General features: G+C 37.2%; 1 protein-coding gene across 8 annotated transcripts in view; it reads right to left on the bottom strand.

The window, feature by feature from the left end:
- Positions 1–16,952, bottom strand: part of BOLL (boule-like RNA-binding protein) — a 57,469-nt gene that overhangs the window by 7,651 nt on the left and 32,866 nt on the right. For 3 of the 8 annotated variants that reach the window (XM_010860914.1, XM_010860916.1, XM_010860913.1), the window contains 4 exons: positions 14,407–14,454; positions 12,072–12,200; positions 6,516–6,628; positions 5,058–5,114 (listed from right to left, as the gene is read on the bottom strand). In XM_010860914.1, the coding sequence (XP_010859216.1) occupies positions 5,105–5,114; positions 6,516–6,628; positions 12,072–12,200; positions 14,407–14,454 (300 nt within the window). In that variant the 3' untranslated portion in view covers positions 5,058–5,104. Of the gene's footprint in view, positions 1–5,016; positions 5,115–6,515; positions 6,629–12,067; positions 12,201–14,406; positions 14,455–16,952 lie in introns of those variants that run through there. The other 5 variants (XM_010860917.1, XM_010860918.1, XM_010860915.1 and 2 more) reach the window with 2 other exon arrangements.

Below are 16,952 nucleotides of genomic sequence, written 5' to 3' on the forward strand. Positions count from 1 at the left end.
TTTGAATATGCTGTCTAGGTTGGTGATAACTTTCCTTCCAAGGAGTTAAGCGTCTTTTAATTTCATGGCTGCAATCACCATCTGCAGTGATTCTGGAGCCCCAAAAAATTAAGTCTGACACTGTTTTTCCATCTATTTCCCATGAAGTGATGGGACCAGATGCCATGATCTTAGTTTCCTGAATGTTGAGCTTTAAGCCAACTTTTTCACTCTCCTCTTTCACTTTCATCAAGAGGCTCTTTAGTTCTTCACTTTCTGCCATAAGGGTGGTGTCATCTGCACATCTGAGGTTATTGATATTTCTCCTTGCAATCCTGATTCCAGCTTGTGCTTCCTCCAGCCCAGCATTTCTCAGGATGTACTCTGTATATAAGTTAAATAAGCAGGGTGACAATATACAGCCTTGACATACTCCTTTCCCTATTTGGAACCAGTCTGTTGTTCCATGTCCAGTTCTAACTGTTGCTTCCTGACCTGTGGTCTCTCCATGACAATTCTAAAAATTGGTTTCATGAGTCTTTGATTCCCTTTATTGTTCTCTGTCTCCTTTGAGGCTATCTATAGTTATACCTATGCACAGTAAACGAAAATTTTTACCCTCCTGTATATTTGGAGGTGCAAAGCACAGGTTTTTTTATGTTTCTGTCCTCAGAATGCAATACCCCTTTACGACTGTCCTCTTCTACCCTTAGGACCAGCTGAACACGAGGGAATTTCAGTCTCTAATTGCTTTATAAAATGTGTTAATGATACTGACATGAGGAAATGGTTAGGAAGAAGATAGCAGTGGAATTTTTCTATAAAGTAGAGACAGTTGTTAATGTTTAGGTGAGTGCACATTATGGGTCTCTGAGCTAGAAACAGGCAGTGGTAGTAAGTAAAATCTCTTTCCAATTTACTTTTGAATCATTTGGTCTTATCAATGGGTAAGGTGAAAGAGGTGTTTTTCATTCAAGCCCAATCAGTGCTTTAATTAGAAGAACTTCCTCATAGCCTGGCAACTGGTTAAATATCATCCTTAATATGAAATGTTTTCACGAATAGGTAGTATACTTCAGAGTTAAATTGAAAAACGTCATAAGGAAATAGAGATACTTTATAATTCTCTACTTATACCCTTATTACCAAGGGATTTGATATTCATATTAAAAGTTTTGAATGCCCAAATAGACAAAGATTTTCTTTTTGTTCCTTTTAAATTTTATTTTTAATTGAAGGATAATTACTTTACAATACTGTGATGGTTTTTGCCATACATCAACATAAATCAATCATAGATATACATATGTTCCCCTCCCTCTTGAAACTTCCTCCCACCTCACTCCCCATCCCACCCTTCTTAAGTTGTCACAGAGCACTGGCTTTGGGTTCCCTGCATCATATAGCAAATTCCCACTGACTATGTTACCTATGGTAATGTATATGTTTCAGTGCTACTCTCTCAAAACATTCCATCCTATCCTTCCCTCACTGTGTGCACAAGTCTGTCCTTTTGTTTGTGTCTCCTTTGCTGCCCCGAAAATAGGTTCATCAGTACCGTCTCTAAATTACATATATATGCATTAATATACGGTATCTTTCTCTTTCTGACTTACTTCACTCAGTATAATAGGCTCTAGGTTCATCCACCTCATTAGAACTGATTCAAATGTGTTCTTTTTATAGCTGAGTAATATTCCGTTGTGTATATGTACCACAACTTTATCTATTCATCTGCTGATGGACATCTACATTGCTTCCATGTCCTAGCTATTGTAAACAGTGCTGCAAAGAACACTGGGGTACACTGTCTTTTTTGATTATGATTTCCTCAGGGTATGTGCCCAGTAGCAGGACTGCAGGGTCATATGGTAGTTTTATCCCTAGTTTTTAAAGGAATTTCCATACTGTTCTCCATAGTAGCTGTATCAGTTTGCATTCCTATTAACAGTGCAAGAGGGTTCCCTTTTCTCCACACCCTTTCTAGTATTTACTGTCTGTTGAGTTTTTGATGATGGCCATTCTGCCTTTTTTTCTTTTATTCTTTTCTAAATTCTGCCTTTTGTTCCTTACTATAGTCTAGTTCAGCGGGATAATTTTGACATTATATGATTTTGTTTTACTGATTTAAACAATTAATTCTGTATAAAAGATGTGACTCTGTTGAATCAGGGAATGATACCCTAATTAATGGGATTCCATGGTTGCTCAGCGGAGAAGGCAATGGCACCCCACTCCAGTACTCTTGCCTGGAAAATCCCATGGACAGGAAGACCTCATCCCCTGGAGAAGGGAATGGCTGCACACTTCAGTACTCCTGCCTGGAGAATTCCAAGGACAGAGGAGCCTGGTGGCTATAGTACTTGGGGTTGCAAAAGAGTTGGACATGACTCGGTGACCAAATAACAACAATTCTAATTAGTACCATATTAACCAACTAGTTTCTATATTGATCTGCTTTAAAATATTTTATTTAATTTGATAGAGTACAGTAACCTGTGGCTTACAGTCAATGAGTAGTTTCTGACAGTCATTTATAATGGTTAGACTTGTGCTCTGAATAAGGTCTGTATTTTATTGATTAGATTTGTTGTTTTAAGACAGCTTTGACATATGAAATTTTACTTTTGTATGTATACAATTAACATCATTAAAATTATAATAATAATTAAGAGTTTTAAAAATGACTTACACTTTTAAAAACAATACATTTAAATTCTTTCAAGGAGTATTTCTGCTTTTCTATATTTTAAGTCAACAAGATTTTTGGTACACCAGGGAAAATTTACATAGGAAGAATAAAGGTTAATCTTGCAGATATCACTATTTTAATATTAGTCTACTTTAATAAATTTTAGGATAAGACTGTCTATTGATTTAACACTTGTGGATTAATATTTCTATAATACAAGTACATTATAAAAAAATAGATAATTTTCCACACAAGTTTCCAGTAAAACTTGTACAGTGAAGTATTTCTACAAAGTTGTAAGTTTTAGAAAACTATAGAATTGGACTTTCTGTTCCTGAATGGGGCACCATTTTCTATTTAATCTCTAACGAGTAGTCAAACTAAGATCCTATGTGTGGCACAGCGATTTCCCTGCATCAGGATACACGGCTTTCTCTTTCATTTGATAATCCATGATATCTCAGATTTGAGGACATCTAATTACAGTTGTGTGAGATGTGGGCTTTGGAGTAAGCTAGTTAACTATAATAGTTCGTAGCTCTTCAATTCTTACCAAGTCCTGAAATCTTAACTTTGCAGTACCAAAATCTTCCCTAGGCTGTATCCCATGTGATAACCAGAATTACTATAAGCCTTAACAAGATGGATTAAGTAAAAATAGAAACAAGTCAGTGATTTTGTTCCCCTTTAGCCTGTGATATAGTAGAGCAAAGATCTATGTCAAAATAGAAAGGGTAACTAGTCATGCAACACAGGTTTCTGAATCCAGTTTTATGCTTATATGTAGAAAGTAAGGTATTATTTATACCTCTGTTCTGATTTATATTCAACATTTATATAATTTTATATAATAAAGAATCAAAGAATATTTAACATTTATATTCTTTAGAAATTTCTTCTTTCTGAATACTATTCTATCCTCTATTGGAATTATTCAACAAGTACAACTTCAATCATTTGTATGTGATCTGCAACTGATTATCTAGTATGGCATAGCTATTTTAAGAGAGGTATATCTGGAGAAAGCATCAACACTGTAAGTTTGTTTTAGATAATTTTGATCCTATGATGAACTTCCTATAAATAACATTTACCAACACTTTAGGCTTTGGCATTAGGTCAAAATTATGGTTTTAATTCATGTTTGCAGTGCAGTAGCAATAGCAATTGGAGAAGGCAATGGCACCCCATTCCAGTATTCTTGCCAGGAAAATCCCATGGATGGAGGAGCCTGGAAGGCTGCAGTCCACGGGGTCGCTGAGGTCGGACACGACTGGGAGCCTGGTCAGAGTCGGACATGACTGAAGTGACTTAGCAGCAACAGTAATGAAGAAATGCAGTAAAGGCGAGTATGAAAGACTCCTTAAAGTAGACTGAGTTCCAACATATGGGATGGGTCAGAAGCAATATGAGTGTGTAGCTAACTCCATCATTTTATTGTAAAGAATATACTGCAAGCAAGAGTCATATTTCCATCATAACAGTTCAACAGTTCATCTCTTCTTTACTAGAGATATAGTCACATTTCCCGAAAGTGAAGATGCAAGAGTTTCACTAAGAACCTAGGTCACATGGGAAGAAGCAGGATAAGGCAGTTGAAATATACTAAATATATAATGGGATCTAACTACATTACCACTCTTGGCCTGGATCTAATTTAAGATGCATGAGCACAATTCCCAAACTGGAAGAGTAGATCATTAAAACTATTTTCATTTCCCCGTAAATGTTACATGTCACTAACGTAATAAAACTCTGACTATATGGAATATCTAGGTGAATTACAGACAGTAGATTTGAAGTTAACAGGGACTGGGGAGAGAGAACACAAAGTTATTGCTTAATGGGTACAGAGTTTCTATTTGGGGTAATGACAAAGTTTGGAACTACAGCAATGTGGATATAATTAATACCACTTAATTGTATATTTAAAAATGGAAGATCTTAAGTCATATATCTCTACCCGTATGGACTGTAGCCTGCCAGGCTCTTTTGTTCATGGAATTCTCTAGGCAAGAATACTAGAGTGGGTAGCTAGTTCCTTCTCTAGGGGATCTTCCCAACCCAGGGATTAAACTCAGACCTGTATTGCAGGTGGATTCTTTATCATCTGAAATAGAAACTCTGTACTGATTAAGCATTAACTTTCTATTCTTCTCTATCCCCAAAACTAATAGAAATTAAGCCAATTTAGAACTGTATTTCCTTCATATGAAAGAATTCATTAATTCTGTACTTCAGATCACAAATGAGATATAAATATCCAAAGCTGTTTCTTTCCAGAAGAGAATTTGGAAACTGTGAAATATGACTTCAGAACAACAAAAAAAATCAAAACAAGCTTCTTACTTTAATTGGCATTGCATCACTGGTGCAGGCATAGCAATGGCACTTGAAGCATAAACCTGGTGATATGTTGCTTGAACTCCATGATCAGAATAAGCTGAAAATTTTTAATATTGCTTTTCATTAATTAAAATATTTATTCAGTATTACAATTTTCTAGGCATTTTGCTACATAATGGAGAAACACAGATGAGAAACACATTCTCTATCTTTAATTGTAGACTAGTCTGAGACAGACTAGTCAAAATGTGTGACATTTTGCATAGAGATGTATGGGGGAAAACAAAGTCCTATGACACATGAACAGGGATGCATGGGGAAAAGAAAACAATTAACATAGCTTTAGAAAGTTGGGGAGGTGGTCAGGGGACATTTTCTAGTGGAGTTTATGCTAGAATTTGAAAAATTAGGGAATGAGGTAGGAGTAGTATATGAAAAGGTAGAGGCAACTAAGAATACCTATCTGTGTATGTTGTTTGGTATGGCTGGAAGGAAGAATATACACTGACTGATAGCTGAAAGGTGAGGCAATAGAGACACTGATATATGGAATAAAAGAAAAGCAAGTTTCATGTTGATGTAATTGTGTGGCGGTTAGAAAGAAGTTAAGTTTGTAACACATAAAATCTGAGGTATTTGTAGGACTTCTATTACGGGTATATAGTCAATCAAAAGCTGATGGCTCTAAAGAAGCACTAACAAAAATGTGAACTAAATGTTAATTAAATGTTAATGTTAATTAAAACTGTTAATTAAATTTAAGTTAATTAAAATGTTAATTAAATGTTAATTAATGTTAATTAAAATTGTTAATTAAATGTTAATTAAAATTAAGATAGACAGTACAAACTTCCAGTTATAGCTAAGTAAGTACTAGGGCTGTAATGTACAACACAATAAATATAATTAACATTGCTGGATGTTATACAGGAAAGTTGTCAAGAGAGTAAATCCTAAGACTTCTCATCACATACAAATTTTTTCCTATTTCTTTAATTTTGTATGTGATGATGGATATTCACAAAGCTTGTTGTGATAATCATTTAATGATATGTATGAATCAAATCATTATGCTGTACATCTTAAGCTTACACACTGCTGTATGCCAATTATATCTCAATAAAACTGAAAGAAAAGTTGCCAGTAGCCATGTTAGAAAAGTAAAAAAAAAAAAAAAGTAAAACTAATTTCCAGTAATAGATTTTATTTGAACATATGAAATATATCAGTGTACTCAACATAAAGTTAGTGATAAATTTTACACTCATTTTTCACACTATGTCATTAAAACTTGGTGTGATTCACACTCAATTCTGACTAGCCACATTTCAATAGCTGCATGTGGTAATGGCTATTGCTGTACTGAACAGTGCAGGTCTATTCAGAAGTGAGGATGGGGCCAGAGACATGAGTATGGATGATAACATCAGAGTGAGTATGTAGGGTGAAAGAATGAAGAATCAAAAAAGAAATCATGGGGAGAAAAAGATCAGCTTACACAGGAAAATAAGAGGAGGTAAAAGGATTGCCAGAAGAGAGCAGGATCATGGAAGCCAAAGGTATGAAGAATTTCAAGGAGTATATCCAATGTCTCTGAGAGGTCAAGTAAGACTGAAAAGAAAGGAAAATATTTGGCAATTAGGGAGTCACTAAGGACCTTTATCCAAGGTAGCTTCAGCAGAAAGGTAATGAAGCAGACTTTAGCAGGTAAGGGGAGAACAGGTAGTGAGGCAGTGGAAATGTTAAATGTAGACAAGGTGGCTCAGTGGTAAAGAGTCTGCCTGTCAATGCAGACAACACAGAAGACCTGGGTTCAATCCCTGGGTCAGGATGATCCCTTGGAGGAGGAAACAGAAACCCACTCCAGTATTCTTGCCTAGAAAATCCCATGGACAGAGGAGCCTGGCAGGCTACAGTTCACAGGGTTGCAAAGAGTTGGACACAACTGAGCACACATTTTTCAAGCTTGGCTTTGAAAGGCAGAAGAGGATAAGGGCATTGGTGGGGGCGCGTCACAGGATAGTAACTGTCTCCTACCAGGTGTTGGGTACTACAGAAAGAACCTTGTATACAACAATTCTCATCTTTGCATGAATCCTGCAAAATAGATTTTCCTAATGTCTTTATTAATGTAGATATTATGAAAACAACACTGTGAAACAACACTGTGAAGAGTTAATTACTCAAAGTAACATACTAGTAAATACTAGGTAAAGCTCTGGACCAATGGAGAGAAAATGTCTTAAAATACATGAGAAAAGAAGGAATGAGGTGAGGAATGAGGTCCCTGAGGAAAAGGGAGTTAAGAGTATCAAGAGTAAAGAGTAGGAATAACCTTGAACAAGACAGGTTACTAAACAAATATAAGAAGCTAAGGATGAGTTACAAGTCAGCTAAGTTTGTATGTTGGGGACTGGAAGCTGAGTTGGTTTCCACAAAATGGTTTCTACTTATTCTGTGAAGTAGAAGGCACTATATTCTAAGAGTGAAGGGGGAAACAGTCATTGAAATAAGTGAGAAATAATTTTAATTTATTTTTATATTTTAGGAGAGCTAACTATCAAACTCATAAGAACAAGTCCTGTGTTTTTTAATTTTAGAGGAAAAACAACTTAAAATATAAACAAACCCCATTCAATTAATTTATATATTAGACATGTAGCTTTTGCCAGAAACAATATTAAAATTAAAATATGCTTAAAACATTCTGTACTGAAATATCGTAAAAATTAATGGCACAAGTTATAAGTTAACATGTAATATTTCCAGAAAAATCTTATTTGATTTCACTAAACAGTGAAACATAACTTGGTAAGTTATCTGATGTCGACATTAAGACTATGGTTCACCTCCAATTAAAATAAATAAATTTAAATTAGAAAAAAAATTTTTTAATAAATAAAAAAAAAAAAAGACTATGGTTCAGTGCCAAAAATAGATAACAGCTAAAAACATAATATAAAAGCATTCTTAACTCCAAGTTTAAAATGTCATCATCAAGTAAACATGGATGTGCTCATGAATCCCAAATGACAAGGTGGTTTAGTTCAGTCGCTCAGTTGTGTCCAACTCTTTGCGACCCCATGAATCGCAGCATGCCAGGCCTCCTTGTCTATCACCAACTGCCGGAGGCCAAACCCATGTATCCAACCATCTCATCCTCTGTCATTCCCTTCTCCTGCCCTCAGCTCCAAGGGATTCTCAGCAGTCTTCTCCAACATCACGGTTCAAAAGCATCATTCTTCGGTGCTCAGCTTTCTTTATAGTCCATCTCTCACATCCACACATGACTACTGGAAAAACCATAGCCTTGACTAGATGGACCTCGGTTGGCAAAGTAATGTCTCTGCTTTTGAATATGCTATCTAGGTTGGTCATAACTTTCCTTCCAAGGAGTAAGTGTCTTTTAATTTCATGGCTGCAGTCACCATCTGCAGTAATTTTGGAGCCCCCCAAAATTAAGTCAGCCACTGTTTTTCCATCTATTTCCCATGAAGTGATGGGACCAGATGCCATGATCTTCGTTTTCTGAATGTTGAGATTTAAGCCAACTTTTTCACTCTCCTCTTTCACTTTCATCAAGAGGCTCTTTAGTTCTTCTTCCCTTTCTGCCATAAGGGTGGTGTCATCTCCATATCTGAGGTTATTGATATTTCTCCTGGCAATCTTGATTCCAGCTTGTGCTTCCTCCAGCACACTGTTTCTCATGATGTACTCTGAATATGTTAAATAAGCAGGGTGACAGTATACAACCTTGATATACTCTTTTTCCTATTTGGAACCAGTCTGTTGTTCCATGTCCAGTTCTAACTTGCTTCCTGACCTGCATACAGATTTCTCAAGAGGCAGGTCAGGTGGTCTGGTATTTTCATCTCCTTCAGAATTTTCTACAGTTTATTGTGATCCACACAGTCAAAGGCTTTGGCATAGTCAGTAAAGCAGAAACAGTTTTTCTGGAACTCTCTTGTTTTTTTGATGATCCAGCAGATGTTGGCAATTTGATCTCTGGTTCCTCTGCCTTTTCTAAAACCAGCTTGAACATCTGGAAGTTCACGGTTCACGTATTGCTGAAGCCTGGCTTGGAGAACTTTGAGCATTACTTTACTAGCATGTGAGATGAGTGCTATTGTGCGGTAGTTTGAGCATTCTTTGGCATTGCCTTTCTTTGGGATTAGAAAGAAAACTGACCTTTTCCAGTCTTGTAGCCACTGCTGAGTTTTGCAAATTTGCTGACATATTGAGTTCAGCACTTTCACAGCATCATCTTTCAGGATTTGAAATAGCTCAACTGGAATTTGATCACCTCCACTAGCTTTGTTCGTAGTGCAGAATGCCTGCCAAATGCTATGCAATTTGCACCAATATAAGGGTGGATTCTGAAGCCTGAGGAAGGTTTCCCTGAAAGGCCTATTTAAAGACTCTAAAGAGTCTCAAGAGTAGGGGTGTGTCAGACCAAGGCAGAAGCAGGAAAGATCTCCTACAGAGAAGGAGAAATTATATTTTCACTATTTTGTGGTCTACTATTTTGCATTATAGCTGAGGAACATTGCTGGAGATGAAGCAGGGTGAGAGTGGAAAGTGAAGTAACACTTACTACACCTTCATACAGAAAATCTCTGAAAAAAAGAGACTTTGCCAGGAGCTAAATGAACTCCAGAATGCTAAAAACTCAGGGAAGAACATCTCAAGCAGGCAACAAAACAGACTTGGTGGTAGGATGTTTGAGTCAACAGAATGCTTCTCCCGCCTTAAATTTCAGCAAAAAGCTGGTCTCATTTAAAGATAAGATGGGAAGGAAAAGGAAGCAACCTTAGGACTCTTCTCATCCTCTCCAACTCTATCAAGGGAAAAGCAAAAAGGGGGAAAAAAGAAAAATATGAGAAATCATCCCAGAAAACAGTAGAAAAGTTCAGATAAATAAAATTCCTTTGATCTTAAAGAAATTATAATAACATGATCACTAAAAAAGAGCTTCAAAAAAACATTTTAAGCCAACAGACAACATTTACAGGCAATGATGTAAGCAAAGTGGCAGTTTGGGATAAAAAGAAGATAAAAATAAAACAGCAATGAAAGCTTCATTATTATAAGAAAAAATAGACTAAAAACAATGAAAAATATTCATGATTGTCTCAAAAAAGCATATAAAACATTAAGAATTACTATGATAAAAGAAATTACCTCAGAGATGATGGATATGAAAGATAAAAAGAGATCTCAACATATGCATAAATGGTATTCCTGAAGAAGTAAAAGAACTGGAATACAATTTTTTTTTCAAAGTTCTAACAGGAAAAAAGAAGCCCTGAAATAAAAACTAGTCTGAGAATCAAAGGAGCAAACTGTATCCCAGGAAGAATATTATAAAGACTGACAAATTTCAAGATATATCCTGGTAAAGTGAGTTCAAGTTAAGACAGATTTTTCAGACATGCAGGAAGAAAAAGCAAATTACGTATAAGAGAGAAAGTCAGGCTGGCTTCAAACTTTTTTACAACTATACTCAACACCAGAAAAGAGTAGGTTAGAAGTTATAAGAGGAAAAAGCATTGTTATGGGTTGAATTGTGTTCTCTGAAGACTTACGTATTGAAGTCCTAACCACTATGTCAGAGACTGACCTTATTTGGAGAGAGCGTCTTTACAGACGTGAGCAAATTGAAGTATGGTCATTAGGGTGGAACCTAATCCAAAATGACTGGTATCTTTATAAAATTGGGAAACTTGGACACAGAGACAGGAAAGACAATGTGAAGACACAAGGAAAGGATGGTCATCTATAAGCCAAGAAGAAAGGCCTGGATTAGAGCCTTCCCTCAAAGGCCTCAAATGAAACCAACACTCCCAACACCTTGATTTTGGACTTCTAGACTCCAGATGGCACCCCACTCCAGTACTCTTGCTTGGAAAATCCCATGGACAGAGGAGCCTGTTAGGCTGCAATCCATGGGGTCGCTAAGAGTCGGACATGACTGAGTGACTTCACTTTCAGTTTTCACTTTCACGCATTGGAGAAGGAAATGGCAACCCACTCCAGTATTCTTGCCTGGAGAATCCCAGGGATGGGGAAGCCTGGTGGGCTGGCGTCTATGGGGTCGCACAGAGTCAGACACGACTGAAGTGACTTAGCATAGACTCCAGAACCATGAGACAATAAATTTCTCTTTTTAAGCCATCCAGTTCATTTTACTTTGTTAAGGCAGCCTTAGCAAAGTTATACAAGTATGATGCAACTGTTTTATAGTCTTAATTTCTTCCAGATTTATAGACAACAAATACGTTGAACACACAAGCATGTAAGAACTCAAAAGAGTACAGCACATGTAAGCCTTCTTTAACAGAGTGCTTGCAGATTTAGTCAACAAAATGATAAATGAAGGGTGAGATGAAGAATGGAGAAATCATAGTAAAAGTATTGATAGTAAACATTTAAGATTCAAAATTGTGGAAGCTGCTATTTCAGAAAAATTATGTTATAAACTTTAGTAATAATAAAAATAATAATAAATACACTCAAATTGGGAGGTCGTTATTTATTTCCCAGTCTTTCACAACATATTTAAAACATACCATGTACAGTTCCTGGTACATAGATGATAAGGTTATTAGTAATGTTTTGCAAATATAAACACATGGAAGGTAATACTTACAGTTTTTAGTTATAAATTTGATTTATATCTTTGAAGGAAGAATTTTAATTCAAAGATTTTTTTCTTCTTTAATTTTTATATGCTTTTAACTGACAATGTTAGTAATAAGACAGGCAAACCAGAAGAAAGAAAAGCACTTATCTTACTCTTTCAAGGGGATTGAGTCAGGGATAGTTTAGTAAACAGCTGAGTTGAGGAATGATTCAGAAATAGTGAAGAAGTCTAAGATAAAGCATTCTTAGATATAAAAAAGGGGAAGAGATATGAATAAATCAAAGGAAACATAAGATGTTCAACTTAAATGAGGATCTTGAACAAATATTTTTAGAAAAGGAAAAGAAATAAACTATATTACTTTGTAATATAAAATAAAATAAAATATATTACTTTGAGACTAACACATACCTCTGGAACTGAAGCTTCCATCAGAGACAGCGGAGGAGGAACACATCCACCATCTTGTGCAATTTCCACTGGTTGATAAATGACCTCAGAAGGTTGTAGGTATAAGAATGGAGCAGAAGAGGCAGGAGACTAAAACACAAAATCATGTTTCTAATTAAAATCGGATTAGTTATTTCAATTAAACCAAATGACTTAACCAACACATGAGAGAAATACTGGTTTCACATTTTCACATTTTCCTAAAGTTGTTTTTAGGGACAACACAGAAGTATCTTAACAACAAACTAGGAACTCTAGGATGCTATAAACTCCAATTATGTAGATATTATTAAATCACTTATCACTTGTGAAGTTGCTTCAGTCGTGTCCAACTCTATGCGACCCCATAGACAGCAGCCCACCGGGCTCCCCCGTCCTTGGGATTCTCCAGGCAAGAACACTGGAGTGGGTTGCCATTTCCTTCTCCAATGCATGAAAGTGAAAACTGAAAGTGAAGTCACTCAATCATGTCCGACTCTTAGCATCACTTATAAGTACTAAAAAGTTCTTAGCACTTTAGAAGCTCATAAATAAAGACGATCATTAAGATAACTATTAAAGGTTGTAACAATATAATCTATGGTATTTAAATTGGCATTAATCTCACATGCTAGCAAAGTAATACTCAAAATTCTCCAACAGGATCAACAGTACGTGAACCGAGAACTTCCAGATGTTTAAGTTGGATTTAGAAAAGGCAGAGGAACCAGAGATCAAATTGCTAGCATCTGTTGGATCATCGAAAAAGCAAGAGAGTTTCAGAAAAACTGTTTCGGCTTTATTGACTATGCCAAGCCTTTGACTGTGTGGATCACAATAAACTGGAAAATTCTGAAGGAAATGGGAATACCAGACCACCTGACCTGCCTCCTGTGAAATCTGTATGCAGGTCAAGAAGCAACAGTTAGAACTGTACATGGAACAACAGACTGGTTCAAAATTGGGAAAGGAGTACATCAAGGTTGTATATTGTCACCCTGCTTATGTAACATATGCAGAGAAAATCATGCAAAATGTTGGGCTGGACAAAGCACAAGCTGGAATCAAGATTGCCAATAACCTCAGATATGCAGATGACACCACCCTTATGGCAGAAAGCGAAGAGGAATGAAAAGAGCCTCTTGATGAAGGTAAAAGAGAAGGGTGGAAAAGTTGGCTTAAAACTCAATATTCAGAAAACAAAGATCATGGCATCTGGTCCCATTACTTCATGGCAAATAGATGGGGAAACAATGGAAACAGTATCAGACTTTATTTTCTTGGGCTACAAAATCACTGTGAATGGTGACTGTAGCCATGAAATTAAGACACTTGCTCCTTGGAAGAAAAGCTATGACCAACCTAGATAGCATATTAAAAAGCAGAGACTTTACTTTACCAACAGAGGTCCATCTAGTCAAATCTATGGTTTTTCTAGTAGTCATGTACGGATGAGAGTTGGACCATAAAGAAGGTTGAGCACCGAAGAATTGATGCTTTTGAACTGTGGTGCTGGAGAAGACTCTTGAGAGTCCCCTGGACTGCAAGGAGATCAAATCAGTCAATCATAAAGGAAATCAATCCTTAATATTCACTGGAGGGACTGATGCTGTAGCTGAAGCTCTACTCCTTTGGCCATCTGATGGGAAGAGCTGACTCACTGGAAAAGACCTTGATGCCAGGAAAGATTGAAGGCAGGAGGAGAACGGAATGACAGAAGATGAGATGGTTCGATGGTATCACCAACTCAATGGGCATGAGTCTAAGCAAGCTCTGGGAAATGGTGAAGGACAGGGAAGCCTGGTGTGCTGCAGTCCACAGAGTTTCAAAGACTAGGACATGACTGAGAGACTGAACAACAACAAATGTCTCTTTTCAGCTTTCTGACTTCCCATGAAGTGGGACTTGTCAAACCAACTTTATGGTGGTATACCATTTGTTATCAAAAGTTGAGAGATGGAATATTCATTTAGAAACATAAATAAAACTGAAGCAAAATCTGAAGTGAAGCTAGAAAATGCTCAGTTTTCTAATATTAATAACATATCACTTATTTATAAAATATTTTTACTTACATGGTCTCATTGTATCTTTACAAAAGTCATGTGAGAAAACTATCCAAGGTATGGTATCATTAATTCCATTTGCAAATGAAAAAGCTGAGAAATATAGTGATTAAATGAATTGCCAAATCAGTTAATAAATCAGTATCACAGTTAATAAATACTAGAGGAAGGTCTCAAATCTAGTCTTCCTGACTTAAATATTCATGTAGTCTTCACAAAAACAGTGAAAAAAGTTAAAAGTTAGTATTTACCTGAGGAACATTCCACTGCCATTGACCTGGTAGACACTGTGCAGGGGCCTAAAATGAAAAAAACAAAAAACAAAAAAAGCCCACCAGATTGTAAACAAGCATTAAAACTGAATATCTACCTGTAAAAGTATGAAGTTGAATCTCTATACTTCAAACCATATACAAAAATTAACCCAACATGGATAAAAGATAGACATGTAAGAGCTGAAACTACAAAACTCTTAGAAGAAAACATAGATGTAAATCTTAGTGACTTTGAACCAGGCAATTAAAAAAATATGACATCAAAAGCACAGGAAACAATAAAGAGAAAAAAGATAAACTGGATTTCACTAACATGAAAAACTTTTGTGGGGCAAAAGATACCATTAAGGAGGCAAAAATAAACCATAAGACTGGAAAAATATTTATAAATTATATATCTGATAAGGAACTTGTATCTAAACAAAGAACCCATATAGCTCAATAATAAAAGGCAAGTAGCCCAATATAAGGGCTTCCCTCGTGGCTCAGCTGGTAAAGAATCTGAGTGCAATGCAGGGGACCTGGGTTCGATCCCTCGGTTGGAAAGATCCCCTGGAGAAGGGAAAGGCTACCCACTCCAGTATTCTGGCCTGGAGAATTCCATGGGGGTTGCGAAGAGTCCGATACGACTGAGTGACTTTCACTTAAGAATCACTTAACCCAATATAAAAATTGGTTAAAGATATGAATAGACATTATTGCAAAGAAAACACAAAAAAACCATCAATAAGCATCTAAAAGATATTCAACATCATTTGCCTTGTAATCCTCTTCATAGATCAAAGCCTTGTTGTAGTGAAGGGGCTTGACTAATTCAATCAAACTATGAGCCATGCCGGGCAGGGCCACCCAAGACTGATGGGTCACAGCGAAGAGTTCTGACAAAATGGGATCCACTGGAGGAGGGACGGACAAACCACTCTAGTATTCTTGCTGTAAGAACCCCATGAGCAGTATGAAAAGGCAAAAAGATGTACCACCGGAAAATGAGTCCCCCATGTCTGTAGGTGTCCAATGTGCTACTAGGGAAGAGCAGGGAGATAGTTCCAGAAGAATGAAAAGGTTGGGCCAAAGCAGAAATGACGCCCAGTTGTGGATGTGTCTGGTGGTGAAAAGAAAGTCTAATGCTGTAAAAACAATATCACATAGAAACCTCTGGAATGTTAGATCCATGAATCAAGGTAAACTAGACATGGTCAAGTAGGAGATGGTAAAAGTTAACATTGACATTTTAGGAATCAGTGAACTAAAATAGATGGGAATGGGCGAATTTGATTGAGATGACTGTTGTATCTACTGCTGTGCGCAAGAATCCCTTAGAAAAAATGGAATAGCCCTCATAGCCAACAAGAGAGTCTGAAATGCACTGCTACTGCTGCTGCCAAGTCGCTTCAGTAGTGTCTGACTCTGTGCGACCCCATGGACGGCAGTCCACCAGGCTCCCCCATCCCTGGGATTCTCCAGGCAAGAACACTGGAGTGGGTTGCCATTTCCTTCTGCAATGCATGAAAGTGAAAAGTCAAAGTGAAGTCGCTCAGTCGTGTCCGACTCTTTGTGACCCCATGGACTGCAGCCCACTAGGCTCCTCCATCCATGGGGTTTTCCAGGCAAGAGTACTGGAGTGGGGTGCACACTGGGCATAGCAAATACCCCTTTCCAACAAAACAAGAGACAATTTTACATATGGGCACTGCCAGATGATCACCGAAATCAGACTGCTTGTACTCTTAGCAGCCAAAGATGGAGAAGCTCTATACAGTCAGCAAAAAAACAAGACCAGCAACAGACTATGGTTCAGATTATCAGCTCCTTACTGCAAAATTCAGGCTTAAATTGAAACAAGTAGGGAAAACCACTAGGCCATTCAGGTATGACCTAAATCCAATCTTTTATGATTATACAGTGGAGGTGATGAATAGATGAAAAGGATCAGATATGGCAGATACGAGTGCCTGAAGAACTATGGTCAAGGTTTCTAACACTGTACAGGAGGTGGTGACCAAAACCATCCCAAAGAAAAAGAAATGCAAGAAGGCAAAGTGGTGGTCTGATCAGGCTTTTCAAATAGCTGAGGAAAGAAGAGAAGCAAAAAGCAAGCAAGGAAGAAAGGGAAAGATAAACCAAACTGAATGCAGAGTTCCAGAGAATAACAAGGAGAGATAAGAAGATAAGATGGTGATGCCATCCAGCCATCTCATCCTCTGTCATACCCTTCTCCTCCTGCCCCCAATCCCTCCCAGCATCAGAGTCTTTTCCAATGAGTCAACTCTTCGCAAGAGGTGGTCAAAGTACTGGAGTTTCAGCTTTAGCATCAGTCCTTCCAAAGAACACCCAGGACTGATGATCTTCAGAATGGACTGGTTGGATCTCCTTGCAGTCCAAGGGACTCTCAAGAGTCTTCTCCAACACCACAGTTCAAAAGCATCAATTCTTCGGTGCTCAGCTTTCTTCACAGTCCAATTCTCACATCCATACATGACCACAGGAAAAACCATAGCCTTGACTAGATGGACCTTTGTTGG

The sequence above is a fragment of the Bison bison genome, unplaced genomic scaffold (assembly GCF_000754665.1).
Source record: "Bison bison bison isolate TAMUID 2011002044 unplaced genomic scaffold, Bison_UMD1.0 scf7180017864471, whole genome shotgun sequence".
NCBI classification, from domain to species: domain Eukaryota; kingdom Metazoa; phylum Chordata; class Mammalia; order Artiodactyla; family Bovidae; genus Bison; species Bison bison.